General features: G+C 31.3%; 1 protein-coding gene across 1 annotated transcript; it reads left to right on the plus strand.

Moving 5' to 3' along the window:
* The first annotated feature begins 2,115 nt into the window (after nt 1-2,115).
* LOC121123634 (uncharacterized) lies at nt 2,116-4,655 on the plus strand. Its single transcript, XM_040718768.2, has one exon. The coding sequence runs from the start codon at nt 2,346-2,348 to the stop codon at nt 4,197-4,199; it is 1,854 nt and encodes a 617-aa protein (XP_040574702.1). The 5' UTR covers nt 2,116-2,345; the 3' UTR covers nt 4,200-4,655.
* Nucleotides 4,656-16,087: the final 11,432 nt, after the last annotated feature.

Raw genomic sequence — 16,087 nt, forward strand, 5'->3', positions numbered from 1 at the left:
TGCAAGACTCTAGTCTAGTCTTTCAAATTATGTTTGTTCCCCTATAGCCCTGATACTAAGCCCCTCTAATACCCCTTTTGGGTACATGTCAAGGAGAAGGCCTGCAGTATCCGTCATCTGCAGTCAGTGCCAACCCTTCCGCCGCCACCTATTTCTAGTATTAATTGTATACTATTGTAAAGTAATTAATGATATCTTGTGAGGAAATATAAAATTAACAGTGTTTATTAAAAAATTAGCGAGCAGCAATGAGATAAAGAAATTAACACAAACCCCACTCCATATCCACCGAATCTGAACACTTTGAATTTTATATTTCCTTGCTCCAACCTCACAAGGATCTTTCCACCCACTTTTTTATAGTTCTCTGGGATATTTTCTTTGACTCCTCCAGGTTTAATTTAGCCTTTTTGAGCGAGGCTTTCTGCTTATACAACGTTTCGGACCTGCTGAAGGTAAAGATGGTGGCACCAGAGACGATCAATTCAATTTTTTTTTTTTTTTTTTTTTTTTTTTTGCTAACTAATTCCTGATGTTTCAATATATATGAATTAATTTCAATAACTCAACTTTCACAAAATATTGAATAAGTAAATGTCAGATTTTAATGAACCACCAGGTAGCTATGATATATGGAGGTATTATAGCAATGTCGATCCTCAATTCTACTCCGAGTTCCACAAGGATTTACAGTTATAACTCCACAATCATCTTTTTTCTCGACTACACCTTTAGGTGCATGTTGAGGGGAAGACTTGCAGTCTGTTATCCACACAAACAAGGCCCTCAAATCTACTGTCAGCCAGCACTTGGTGGCCAATACAGAGGACTACATCTACATCAGGTTACCAGGACTTCCACCTCTACCTGGAAGCTATCATTGCCACTAAGGGCATTAACATTAATGATAAGAGAGCTCAGACACATATCTATTTATGGTGTCAATTTTGTTGAAATTCTATAGTTAATTAATAAATTATATATTGTCGTAGTTTAAATTTCAAAGATTTTAGATACACCGGGTAAGATGTACAGACTTATAATTATTTGCCCGTACAAAAATCATGCAAATATGTTTTTTAATTCTAGAGTAATATTTTATTTTTATTTTTGATACAAAGTTTTGATTTAAAAATGTATTCAATTATTTACGGTTTAACGATTTTATCATACATGTTACTAAAAAATTCAACCGCAGTTGAATCAAGTTAGTGATACAGAATCATGAGGAAAACTATCTTTCAAAAAATACTAATCTGGACCGTTACTGTCTAATATAATTAAATTATAATTAGCGTTAGGAAATTTTGCCTTTAACAATTTTGTCTTAAACCATTTCGCCTTAAAGCCATTTTTCCTCAAAGATATTTTATATAAGTAAATGAGATTTATACGTCATTATTTGTTTTTTTTTTTTTTTTCAATTGATGTTCCTTTTGAACTGTTAAATACAAATTTGTAATGTGTTTTATTTTAAAAACATTAAATCGTTGTTTTTTGTTACAAAAATGATGGAATTATTCCTCAAAATCTCAATGAATACACCAATTAAACCTTACTATGTAATGAATTCGAACCCGTAATAAAATAGGTTCTAATAGAACAAGTACTAATAATTTCTCGGTTATTCATTATAATTAGACATAATGGATTATTCATATTGGAAGCCACTCATGGATTGAATAAAGGGCATAACTTTACCATTATTCTGTGTATAGTAAAAACATTACATATTTTGATTTAAAAATTGAAAATAAAGATCAATTTCAACCCAAAATAAAAAATAACGACGTATAAACTTATTTTGTTTATATAACTGGACGAAATATCCTCGAGTCAAAATGGCTTTAAGGCAAAAGTACCTGTACCATTATAATCAACTCATGTCTACGTACTGATTGAATTAAAAAAAAATTCTCAGAGTGTACAAATATATCTAACCAGGTAATATTTTAAAGTAGAACATCTACATATAGGTATATATAAATATACTATTTTGATTAATGTTTATTTGAGTATATTGTTCCCAAATATAATGAGAAATAGTTTGAAAAAATAAATTTTGCAATATTCTTTTTTCCTATGGAATACCGATCCGTTTGTCTAATATTTTTTTTTTTCTTTTTTTGTTAGAATATCTGTATTATATTATAAGTTACCTATGATGTAAGTACGTCGATTCTAATGATCTAGTAAGAGAAAAAGAGAGACTTGGATATCCTACTACTAAGAGAAAGGAGAGAGTCAAAGAGGATTCATGCTTCAAATGATTAAGACGAGGGAAGAAAAAAAAAAGTAGACAGCGATATCAATATTATCATTAGTACTCAAGCCTTCTTGAAGTGATGAGGATGAATCAAAAAACCTCTCACGACAGTCCCAAAAAACATTGGAAAAAACTCTTTGCCATCCGTAAATTTTTAAACCTTGCACATAAACAGTCCAGCCAATCCCCTGCAAAAGAACTCATTTTTAACAAATTCTATGTGGGTAAAAAAATTGCAAACGGCTCCTTTGGACAAATACGACTCGGAGCTTGGATTCAAAACAATAAAAGTGTTGCCATTAAGTTGGAACATCAGGCTGCAAAAATTCCAATGCTCGTCTCAGAGTATCAACTGTATGGGAGCCTTTTGAATGAAGTTGGATTTCCAAAAATTTATGACTATGGCTCTTTTGAGAAATATAACGCTCTCGTAATGGAGCTCCTTGGGCCTAATTTAGAAGAGCTTTTCATGGCATGCAATCGATCCTTTAGTCTGTCCACCATTCTTCAAATCGGGATTCAACTTGTGACGCGCATGGAAGTGATACATTCCCATGGTATCACTTACCGTGATGTGAAGCCGGATAACTTTTTGGTTGGACATTCAAGTCAGAGTAAAAGTAATCTTATACACGTTGTTGATTTTGGACTTGCCAAAAAGTATATTGATCCAACTACTGCTCGGCATATTTCATATGCAGAGAATAAATTTCTTACTGGAACCGTCCGTTACATGAGTATCAATGCTCATCAAGGTAAGGAGCAGAGTCGAAGGGATGATATGGAGGCATTGTCCCATGTCCTCTTTTACTTTTTAACAAAGGGGAATCTTCCCTGGCAAAATACTCCTTACAACAACATTCACGACAAATATCAAACAATCCGTCTTATTAAAGAAGAAACCTCTGCCATCCAATTTGGTAGCGAATTCCCTTGGGAATTCACAGTGTTCCTTAAATATTGCCGATCCCTCAAATTCACTCAGTCACCAAATTACAATTATTTGCGAAATTTATTTCGCAACTGTTTAAAACGCTTAGAGCTTCAAGAGGACAACATATTTGACTGGATGATACCAATAAATGGCTCAAATAACTACAAACAAACTCTAGTTCTTCAAACTGAGAATGAGCAAATAGGAAAGGGGAACATACTACAATCTTTTCAAAGTAATACAAACTCCATTTGCCAACCCTTTAAATCCTCAATCAATCCCTCAAAAACTGATAGCATCAACATTGATCTAAACGTTCCTAAAAAGATTGATCATGCTGTAGAGTTGTCAGGCTCAACATCTAAGTCAAAAAGCCCTCCTTCTTCCATACAAGAGTCTTTTCAAGGCCAAAGCTCAATCATCAGTGAAATTCCTTCCAAGAAATGCTCTGATGGAGTCCACCAACATATCAAACATACTCATGACACTCACAGCAATGACTTCATTATAACACAAAACCTACCAGGATCCTTACCTGATATAGAATCCGTTCTCGCTTATAAGCCAGTTGTCGTATCCATCCCTCAAATAAATATTGATCTTTGTTCATGCTCTGAGCCGTCAATAGAGTCATCATTAGCATCTTTGTCAGGATCATCGGAAGAGAATGAGGACAACTCGTGTAATAAAAGAAACGATTTTCCTACCAATGCAAGAACCACCCTAGATCCATCCAGCAAACTTCCATCATCTCAAAACAAACGGAATTATTATTCTACGCCTCAAGCATTTCATAAAGTTAATTACTCTTCAACTCCTCATACTAAAATCCCGAAAGTATTTATCAACCATCAAGGTCTACACCCCTCGTCCTCCTCCTCCTCAAAACGATCCAAAAGCCACCACACTCAGCATATAGTTGCCAAAGAAAACGAATCCAATTTGGAGAAACATGTTCCTTATTTCATGTGTTGCCCCTTTCTGAGTCTTTGGTCATGATTTCGACTTGGAGAGTTAGTTCTAACTTACATTTGTCTTTTGTTCTTCAAAATGAAACAAAAAAGAAGGGATATGGATAGAAAAGCAAATTTGCAACAGTCCAGAAAGAAACAGAGAGTGAAACGTAACAAAACAAACAGAAAATGAGTTGAGTTGTACCTATTATATATTATTAATATTCACTTTGCACACGGTCTTATTTTGTATAGACCTACATGCTTAATTCAGGCGTGTGTGTCTATATATGCAAATATATACTTGTGTGAATATGTAAGATATGTAATTTATTGCTTGCCAATGTAGTAATTAAAAGTAGAAAAGAATAAAATAAGTAGTAGTTGGCTGGTCAACACTAAAGCAAGCTAATCTTATTTTTTTAGTGTAAATTACATACATTTGTATTAAAAATTAGTTATTAAACTATGCAATAAAACACCCAACGGCTAAAAACCCACATTTATTTTTGTTAATCAATCCGTAGAAGAAGAAAATGACCATTCATCCACACCACTATGCAACAAAATCTTTGCTCAATAGACAACACGCCTGCGAGAATATATTATCTTGAGCTCAATGTGCGTAGGTTCGCGTCTCGATCGTTCCTAAGGAAATATTCTTAATATATATGTACTTAAAAGATTATTCCTAGGTCATATGGAGTAATTATTCAAGTTGAGATAAAGTTCCCTCATTTCCTGTACTGATTTATTTGGGGAAAGTACAGTGGTTCTCATTGTTTGAGTATCCAAAGTATTTCACCGGCCAACTTTTTTTTAATGAAAAATAAGAATTATATTTTTATGTATCACTTGAGGATAGGAACTTTATTGAAACATTTAAAATTTAACAACATAACTTTAATATTGAAACTTCTGAAATTTAGCAACATAAACATGTTCTTAAACAAGGAAAAATCAATCCCTCGTGACGTCAAGGAAGGTGTTTTTTTTCTTTTTTTAATTATTCAATTACATAATAGAATCAATTATATAACTAAGTAACAATATTATATGTTCGTATTATAACGAAAAATATAATATTCTTTTCAAGATTTTGTAATAATCTTAAGATATATTTCATATATCTTATTTGGCTTAATAAAATATCCATATTTTGGAAAAAATATTCCATGGAGTGACAGTCCTAAGGATCAGTCCCAAGAATCGACGGTCTTGTGGACCTGTTCCAAGGATTGACAGTTTTAAGGACCAGGCCTAAGACTGTACCGGACCGAACAAATAAGGACCAACACAACACTATATTTCAGTATGTTTCAGAATTATTAAATCTGATTATATGCGATTTTGTTGTTTTTGTCTTGATAATGCATTGTTTAAAATTTATTTGTACATTAAGCAATGTTTTAATCAAGTTTTCGTCAATTAAATTAGATATTTGGTTTAAAAGTCGTTCCTTTGTTTCTTACATTTTTTTTTTTTTTTTTTTTTTTTTCAATTTTCTATATCCTGTTTAAGCCCAAACTATTTTAAAGTAAGAATTTATATTTTCTCAATGTCCTATATTTATACATGTATTTTTAGCATTTTAACTAATATTTACGTGTGAGAAATTGATGCACTAGCTAAAAAGTATTTAATATGTAAGTAAATTCGTTTGTTTTTGAAGTTTATTTTTTACACAGTACACTAACCGTATTGTAAAAAAGTTGTTAACAAAGTTCCTACAAAATATCTTTGTAATATCAACATTGACTTAAATAAGGTATCATATTTGGAAACTAATATCTTTTTTAATTGCTTTTTATTATAATTAAAAATAAATAATTAACCTTTTATTAGAACTTCACAAGATTTGCAAAAAAAAAAAATAGAGTTGATTTTTGGGTTGATTTCTTCAATTTAACTTTAATTTTTTCATGGAATATTTAATAAATATGGAATAAAAAAGTTACATACAAAGTTCTAAATCCAATAGAAACTAGTCCATCAGATGAAATCCATTTGCAATACATATTGGTCAGATAAATTATATATTTAAATTCCCTTCAATCTCCTATCCTCCATCAATATAGTTAAATAGTCTATTTAATTATATTAATCTTCGAAACATTTTCTGGTAACCTTCCATTGCTTATTCATTCAATATTCCATACAACAATTTAAAAATCGAGTAAAAATATCATTTAATATCAATTTTTTTATGGTAAATCCTTTAAGGCTCTAATATATGATTTATTTTTTTATTTTAGCTATAATACAAAGCAAATAAAAAAATATGAGCTTTCAAATATAATCTTTTATTTTAATTTATTTTTGTATAATTAGACACATTTTGCAGAAAGTGTATTCAAGATAATATATTTTGAATACTAGAATAAATTTATTAATTGGTTATTATTGATTTATAAAGTTACTTCATTTTCAAAATTTGTCTCTGAATCGAAATTATAATTTAAAAAAGGAAATAAGAGCAAAAATTAATGTGGTTGAGGCCTTTAATAGTAATTTACGTGTTCTAAGGCTTAAATAATAAAAATAAATGTGGGCTTTTGTCAGTGGGCAAAAATTATGTTACAAAGTGTTATCATTGTTGGGTTTTGGTCTATGATTTCTACCGATTGGTCCATTAAAATCTAAATACTTTGACCTTTAAACTTTAACAATTTAGTCATTAACAAAATAATTTCAACAAAATTAATAATATAAGTAGATGTGCGTTTGAGCTCTCTACATCATTAATGCAGCCACGCTTAGCAGCAATGATGACCTCCATGTAGTGATAGAAGGCCAGCCACTCGCTGTGTCATGTTATACCAGTACTGGATGTCCATGGCTTTAAGGGCCTTGGTGTTTGGATGACGTATACTAAAGGTCTTAACTCGACATGTACCAAAAAAGTTTAGTCAAGAGAGTTGCATTAGGGCTGTAGGGGGCAAAGAGTGTCAAAAAATGGTTCAAAAGAAATGAAAAGACTATTTCAAGAGAGTTTTGCAACAGAGAAAATGGTTTTTTTCCATTGCTGGTGTGAAAAGTGGCCTCCTTAAGCTCACCAAGCTCTTCCCACAACCTTTTTTATAGCTCTCTGGAATCCTGAAATATCTTGAATAGGCCCTCATGTACTTGAGGGGATTGCCTAAGCTGTTTTCTTTAACTCCTCAGGCCAGTTTGACCTTTTTAACAGAGCCTTTCTTTCTCTCTTTTCGGACGTGGCGTAGACGATGATCTTGGAGACGCTAAACTGCTTGTAAGGTGCGAATGGAAATTCGTCAATCACGCTCAAGTGTTATTTTCTCGACTTGTACATAAACTAGAGAGCTTAAGTTTCTTTTGTTTTGCAAGGAATTGTTTATGCTTTAATATATCGAAATATGAATTATTTTCAATTACTTAACCTTCTTTAACTATTGAATTATTAAGTGTTCAGATTTCAATGACCTCCCCCCCCGGTAAACCTAAGGATATTAGGATTTATTCTTTTCAATTTCGGTCTAGATTGAAGTTCGGGTTGATCCGATTTAGAGAGTTAAATTAGACCGAAAAAATGCATTTTTTTTTTGTTAGAACTTTTTTTGGAAGGAAATTTTTTGTCCATGTTATACAAAAAAAAATAGGACAAAAAAAGAAAACAGTTTATCTCGGCCAGAGTCTCATAATTAAATACTACCTTTTTCAATTCTACGATTTTCATCGATTTTCAAATTATTTTTAATTATGTTGATGCACATTTCCCAAACATTTGTATTGTTTCTTTCTTTTCGACCGATAAAGAGGTTATACGTCTCTTGATGTGCTGTTTAATTTTCTACTATTGAAAGAAATGGGGAAAAAAAAAAATAATTCAGGGAGAAAATCGTTAAAAGGGTTTGTTAACTCAGCTAAAAATTAGTCATTTTAGAAAAAATAACTACTTTAGGAAGAGTAAACAATTTTTCTTCTAATTAACTTTTATTTCAATTTTTTGCAAGTAGAAAATCCTAGAGTACAATTAAAAACAAAAACATCCACAGGATTATATTTTATTTGGGAGGGCTTAGTTAAAAATGAAAAAATTGCATCTTGACCTCAATTTGATGAAATTACCTTTTTTTAGAAAAAAATTCCATTAAAAAATTTGTTTTCCTCTTAATGTTACAGTTTTTTCCTAAATAGCGATCATTTTCCCTTGATCCAGACAAACATTCCTGGATTTGAGGGAAGGGGGTTACATCCCATTCAATCACCCCCCTCCGATAAAAAAAAAAGTTTTTTTTTTTTTAATACATTACTTTTAGTGTACGTCGACGGGACAACCCCTAAGCCAAGAAAACCCCAATTAAATACGACAACCCGTGTTACATATACCCCCGAGACTGGGATATATTTTTATTATATAAAATCATATTTTCATCAACAATAATTTATAAAAATTCAAAATAAGTCCCCGATTTCAAAAACAGTCTTTAAAAATAATTTGTTTGTCCCCGAGTTTTCAAAAACTTTCATTGGAAATTATTACTCCATGACTTCCCATTATATTGATAAACCAATTTCAAATAAAAAAAACAAAAAATAAAGTAAGTCAATTTTTTAGTAAATCTATTTTCTATTATCTTTGTATTTTCTAAATTAACAGAAAACATAAACATGTCATAATAAAAAAGCATGAACTCATATCAATTTTAAAAGGAACATACATTGGAAACAATCACAGTATCGTCTTCTTTCAACTGGCAGAGGATGACTTGCAAGCTGTTATGTGACATATATGCTATTTATACACAAAATATTAATATTTTTATGAATAAAAATAATTTTTTTAATATTTGTAGAACATGAGTGATTTTGATTTCTCATTTTTTTTACACCCTATGGCCAAGGGTGTTGAAAGACACATTGTGTAGTTGTATTTATAATACCTAGTATTTTTTCATATGAATTTCATTAGGTGATAATGTTTTGTTTATTATTACATTTGCGTATTTCTTTTTGTTTGTGTTTCCGTCTTAATATTTTTTATTATAATTCGTAAATGCTAAATAAGGATCTAAAAAAAGGCAAATATCCATGAAGCAAAATTTTCTGAAGCAAAATTACCTATGCCCAGGATTTACAGGCTAAAATCCGATACTAGATTATATTTCCTTCACTAAAAAGAAACTTGGATTCGAACAACCGCAAAGGGATGTCAAAATAATAACTTTTCCCGGGTGCCTTGTCCACTATGATAGGGCTAGCGCCCAGTATTTTCTGGATGATCTCCCTCCATTTGAAAAGGACTTTGGCCAAACAAAATAAACATTAATGCCACCACAAACGAACAAACTCTCTGATATAAGTCAAGTGATATCCTTTGTAAAATTTCGTAGAATGATATATGAAGAGAAAGCCTTTGTGTATAAACTCTCCCAGATGATTTAAACATTCCCTTTTTTTTCTATTGACACATTCTTGTAAGATATTTATAAGTCTACCTATACCTATAATAGAAACGTTTCATATTTTACGTATAATTAATATTACAATGGGATATGGCTTCTCCATATTTCCTTTGAAATGAGTATATGTAGTAGGGCGGTTGGTTTTTCAAAAAAGTTTCAAATTTGCACAACATTAAGTGCTGAAAAGTTGTCATGCGGTAAGAAAAAAACCTATGCAAAATTTTCTTTGTTCCATCATATAATCTTCTTGTCGTGCACATCTCGATCGATGGTTGAAAAGGGGCATTTTTTAAGATTTACTCAATAAAGCGTTACAGTAATTAGAAAAAAAATGCAGTTGGATTGAAATGTTGTGTTTCTGATTGTTTTTAGCTTGAGAAATCATTAAAATGACGTATCTGATAAAAGAAACTTCTAATGGCTTCGATCTTGCCCCTTTCAAATAAAATCTATCATTGAACTATACTTAGATATTGACGATCAACATTGGACTTTAAGTGGAATTTGCAGTACATCCAAAGGATTAATAAGAATAATTTGTTCATAAAAAATTCCAATAATTCTTGTAATCCAAACTGAATTTTGAAAAAAAAAATGACTCAATCTTGTTTTTATCCTGATGGACAAAATGTATTTTTTTATTTTAATATTACATATTTTTTCACTAAAATAGTCATAATTTTTTTTATAAAGATATTTTAAGATGTCAAAAATGACACGCAGCTGAATAATACAATTAAAACTCGATATTAATTCATGGAAGTTGTAATAATATATCTACGTAATTTTTATTTTACTAACTTTTATTATAATTTTCCGATTTGAATGGTTTATTTTTTGATGAAAAAACTGTGAAATTGTATTAATTAAACAGCTTAATTTTGATTAAAAATAAATAAAATTGATTTTAAGAATCAAACTTGACAGAATTGTCATTCTAGTGTTTCAAAAATCATTGGATATCTCCATGTTAACTTTGCTGTGTTTTGAATCACCTACTTCTCAATTATTTTAAAAAGTATCTAAAATTTTAAAAAGTTTTATAAATATAGATTGCATGGTTGCAACCAGTAGCGCAGCGACTCGATTTTCACAGGCGAGTTCATGGGTAAATTCTAATGTCTCTGGTTAACAAAAGGCTAAGGCTCCTATACCACGGACCTGTTTCCTTCAAAACTTTGACTCCTAAGAATAAAAGCAAGCTTTTTCTTTTTTTTGAAATGACGTCTTTTACGAAAAAAATATATTTCTTAAAATAATCAATCGTTTTTTTATTATTGTGAATTTTTTTAAAAAGAAAGAATTTCCTTCTTTCTCAAATGACCTAATTTTTATAAAAGCAATTTTTTTTTTTTTTTTTTTTTCAAATAACCTATTTTTGTTTAACGGAATTCATCGTTAGGGGGACTATGAGCGCCCATGTCTTCTCTGCCACTTTGTGCAGTTCCTCCCTCGTTCATGAATAAAAATCACATAGATATGAGAATCTTATATATATATATATACAATTATTGACTTTTTTGGTTTTTGAAGCTTTTTAAAGGTAAAGAATCTTGCTGGAAATGGGCCATTGAGCCATAATAGTAAAATATATGAAATAAGCTCAAAATGTTCTACGTCATGTTCAACTCCTCCCTCGCCTTAATATCTAACCTCCCTATATTGTATTTTTAAGGTCAACAGTTAAACTTTATAATTATATATCTTTCTCTTTTTAACAATGCAATGTCTTGAGCCTCCTGGCCTTCATAATCTCATGACGCACGGAAAATTTGTTGACGTGGCAATTCATTGATTTAGTGGTGTCCTCCTTTATCTTCATAGCCAAGCTGGACAGGAATTCCAGATCCATCTTTAAATTGTACCATTCACTTCTTGCTTTCCTGGAGAGGTCTTGTCCATCATTATTCATATTTACCACCTTGAAAACCAGTCTCCTGGAGGCCTTCACAATTACCATAATCTCTCCCTTAACTCCAGATTCTCGGAGATCTGAGAAACACCAACTTTTAGCTATTTTGCTCATTCATGATGACTAAATGTGTATAAAAATTGTTTTATGCACAGAGGATGGTTGAACCAGAATTCCTAAAAAAATAATCACGAAACCTTCCTCTATTAATGAGAAAATTAAGATTCATTAACAGTCTACGTTTTGCTCCCACTGGAGATTTTGTGATTATAAACCGATTTGTTTTTAAATATGTCACTTTGTAACTGATGCATGACAGGTTAAAGTTATCTCAAATGCATTTTTTTTAAATCATTCAACATTATTTTTATAAAACTAATCTCCTTATTTTTATTCAAGTTCATTTTGTAATTCAATTTCTGCATTCACTTTGAAACATGTTGTGTACTTATCTACTAGTGCAAGTGACAAGGTATTATTAGAATAAGTTCTTGACAACAAGATATGCATATTGTCAACTGAGAATTTGCACTCTCAACTCAACCTTAAAGTACCTTTAATATCATCCATCTCAAATGATTCTATGATTTAAAAGTGTATTTTATAGGTCGTCTATTTATCAACGCAAGACGTATAAATATATCTTGTGTTGACTCACATAGACTAAGAAATAACACACTTATTTTTGTTTTTGGAAATAAATCGTTCGTGTTTCATTTAAATTGTATAGGTACTTCTAAAACTTTTTATCCAAGAATGTAATAATGATTAATTAGAGATGGGATTTTTCCAAGAGCGGAAGGAATAGAAGGGAGTGAGACATATGGTATTACTGAATTTAGACCATTATTAATTTCGGCGGCTTGTTATATGATTTTGAAAGGAGAAAATAAATTACAGCTATGTAGGTTACTACTTATATTTATGGCCACAAAGAAACTATGCGTTGAAATCCTTTTGATAGCTTGGTATTTACAACGATCCCCTTTATAATAACTTTTTCTTATTTACACGTGATTTTATAGTGATTTAAAATATTCGTTCCCGTTAGCTCTGTTTTCATAATTTATCAGATTATGTGTGATCCAACGTGAACAATTCTTCTTTACAGCCAAATTTGCATTCAATATCCCCTAGATGCTGGCATACAGATCCCCAGAGATGTCTCGATTACTTTGGTAGTCAAATGACGATCTTGTTTTATTAGCTCATGCACAGCATCGATGTATTCTGGAACATCAACAAATTTTGAACAAGTTTCAGGAAATTCGTCGTTGAGTTAACTTCAACCTCGCTTGAATTCGTTATAGTAGTTTTTTATTGTACTGTAGGATGATGCATGATGTACATATAAGGAATTAAGTTCATCAATGAACTGTGGCCTTGATGTGATTGCAGGAAAGTATTCAGGAGTCAAATTCATTTTTCTACTGGAAAGAATACCTCAAATCCGTATTAAACAAATGGCAAAACGTTATTATACATTTGTCTTCATTTAAAATCGTATTAGTACAGGAACTATATTATATTATAATTAAATACATAAAAATAAAAGCATTTTTAAATGAATATACACCAAAGTTTGAAGAGAATTCCTCTTTCCGAGGGCGATGCTAACAAACCCACGACTTATTAAATAATCACCAAAAAAGGAGAAATCGCAATTGGTAGGCTGAAGAAAGTCTTTTTTTTTCTTCAGCCGTTGTTATTGTTATTTAACTCCTGAAGTTCCTTTTCTTCTACATTCAGTTAAAGTCACTATTTCAACCCTTTTGGACAACAAATATAAAATTACATAAATTTACATATAAAAAGAGCGTACACTTTTGGGAGTAAATGTCAACATATGGCAGATAAATGTGACTACCTTTTATTTATGAGTGGTGCCATCTTCACAATAAGGTCGGAAACTTTTCATATCACCCTCGTATATGTTTCCTATTAGAGGCTAATTACTAAATGAAGAAGATAAATACTTTTAAGTTAATTTTAGCATTCTATTTGGGAAGAAAGTTTGAATTAGTGAACCTTTATGGGTTGTAAATATGGAAGATTCTATTACTATAGTTATCCTATAACAGGTTATCAATTTTGTAAAAAAGTGTAAAAATCCATTGGACCCATGGGTATTATATTTCATGCTTCTGGGCTTAAATAGAGGGTGTTAAGATTAAATCCGCACATTTTTCAAAAATCTTAAGTTTCACTGTCCCCACTTTTTTGGGCAGATTTTACATGTAAATTGGACATTGTATATGTAAAATATAATATAAGACTGAGCAAATAAATAATACCTTTGTTTCATTTGATATATAGAATTGCAAGAAAGTTACAAAGTTATAGTAAGCCGCTACCAAAAAGGAACATAGTACAAAAAATCTAATTTTAAAAATGGGTCAAACAAACACAGTTGGTATTTGAAGGATTAAGTCATAAACTTTCTTACAAAACATCAAATAAAAACCATTGACATACTTTTTTTTCTTGATTTATTTATTACTTATCAATAATGATCATTTAGCTCGTAACTTAACTTCATGTTTAAAAAAAACCAAAAACTAGTAAACAAAATGTTAGTAAAATAAACGACCGATTAATTAGAAATGATCAATTTTTTACGTAGATATATATATAGTTGATATGGGGGGGGGGGAGCTCTAATACTGTGAGTCATGGAGGAGTCTCAAGACTTTGCACACATGTTCAACTCATTAAAATATATATCCCTTTTCCCAAATCAGTCGTTTTTTCCTTTATAACATAGTAAAATAGGGCCCAAATGATACTAGGAAAAATGTCCTGGGGAAAGTTGCCCGTGGAAGCTTACTCTGGAGGAAAATTGCCCGTATTTTGTTCTAACTTCGTGATGAATAATAACACATTATAAATGTAAGATTAAGATTATTAAAAAAAAATTAGCAAACAATTTTCGGGTATTAGAAGGTTTCCTTGGATGTATTTGACTCTGTGGTGCTAATTTTGAAGGATCCAGAGTTACTCTCAAGTACACCGCCCAACCCGAGGGCTTGAAACTATTTTTTGATATTAGAGGGGTTTCTTGGATGTATATGATGCCTTGACAGCGGTTTTTAACTTTCCCACACTACCCCTGGCATCCCGACCAATCCGAGAGATTTAAACTAGTAATTCATTTAGATGGTTTCTTCGGATGAATTGGTGGTATTTTTTGAGGATCCAGGGGATTTAGATAATTCGTTAGAAACTAACATCTGGACGATCTGGTCTGAAACACCCAAGATCTCATGCATGGGCCCTCATGAACTTGAGGGGATTGGCCTTGACAGTTTACTTTATCTCCTCCACGTCCAGTTTGACCTTTTTGCCAGAGCTCTTCTTAATTTACAACATTTAGGACTTGCTGACGGCGTAGACGGGAGTCCTGGAGACGCTCAACTGTTTTATTACCGTTTTTATTATTTTGTTTTATTACTTATTGTTTATGTTTTAATATAGGGAAAAATAAATTAATTTAAATGGATCAATCTTCATTAATTATTAAATTATTAAGTGCTCAGATTTCAATGGACAACCCCCATGATACAAGTGAAGTATCTTATAGAACCAATTAACTTCTTGCGTATCTTAACCCTAATAAAGATGATAGTTCATAAGCAAGGGATCCATTAAATGGATAAATTATGTAGGTGGAAAAAATTCCGAGTGACAACTCTTTTTTGTTATGTGGAGAACTATTCATGAAATAAGCACAATGAAAAAAACAAAGGGATATTATTTCAACCCCTAAAGAACAGGAGAGGAATAACGGCCGAAATAAAAGTATCTTTAAGACTAAAAGATCAAAATTAGCTTCTTCTCTTTCATCAAAAAATAGTCTTCAATCAAGAGCAGATCTGGATCGAATTCAAATAGAACCGTATCAGAAGCCAATATGTCTCAAAATGGAAACCTGCATCCCCAGAAACATAAAAAATAATTATGGTGTTGACAATTTTATCGGCAACAATTTTAAGTGACATAAAAAGGAAGGGTGTAACCCGAATAATAGTAATGAAATGCATAGAAAATGAAGTTCAAACAAGCGTGTAATTTTAATGTCCCATGACATTCAAATTACTTTTTATTTACTATAACTCTCTTCACATAAAATAAATAGATCATCTTAAAAATTATATTCTAAGTCTTTAAAATATTCAATTTATTTGTTAGAGAAGTTACATATATAACAGGTTGTGGAAAATGTAATTTCGCAATTTTTGCTTTATTTCAATGTTTCATAAGAAGTGATACAATCATCCGATTTAAGTCAATTATGTCTCACTCTGTTCAATAACTTGTTGTCAACGAGAATCCAACTTCATAATTCCCACCACGCTGAAGCTCTAGTCCCTATTGGCACAAAACTCAACAATAAATTTTCATAGGCCACCATTGAGGCCAAATTTGTAATCCCAAGCGCGTTGACAACATACAAGCGGTAGTTACTAAGGTCCGAACTGTTGTGTGGATCCATAAGAACTTTCCATCAGAGCTCCCGGAGCTTCTGGGGTGTCCTCAAAAATGTGTTATGCCTGGCGTTGTCCTGGTGATGTCTTGTTGTCTCCTATTCACTAATGCTGG

Source organism: Lepeophtheirus salmonis, chromosome 8 (genome assembly GCF_016086655.4).
Source record: "Lepeophtheirus salmonis chromosome 8, UVic_Lsal_1.4, whole genome shotgun sequence".
Classification (NCBI taxonomy): domain Eukaryota; kingdom Metazoa; phylum Arthropoda; class Copepoda; order Siphonostomatoida; family Caligidae; genus Lepeophtheirus; species Lepeophtheirus salmonis.

Coding starts and splice junctions, on each gene's coding strand:
- LOC121123634 (XM_040718768.2), top strand. CDS start 2,346: ATGAGGATGAATCAAAAAACCTCTCACGACAGTCCCAAAAAACATTGG.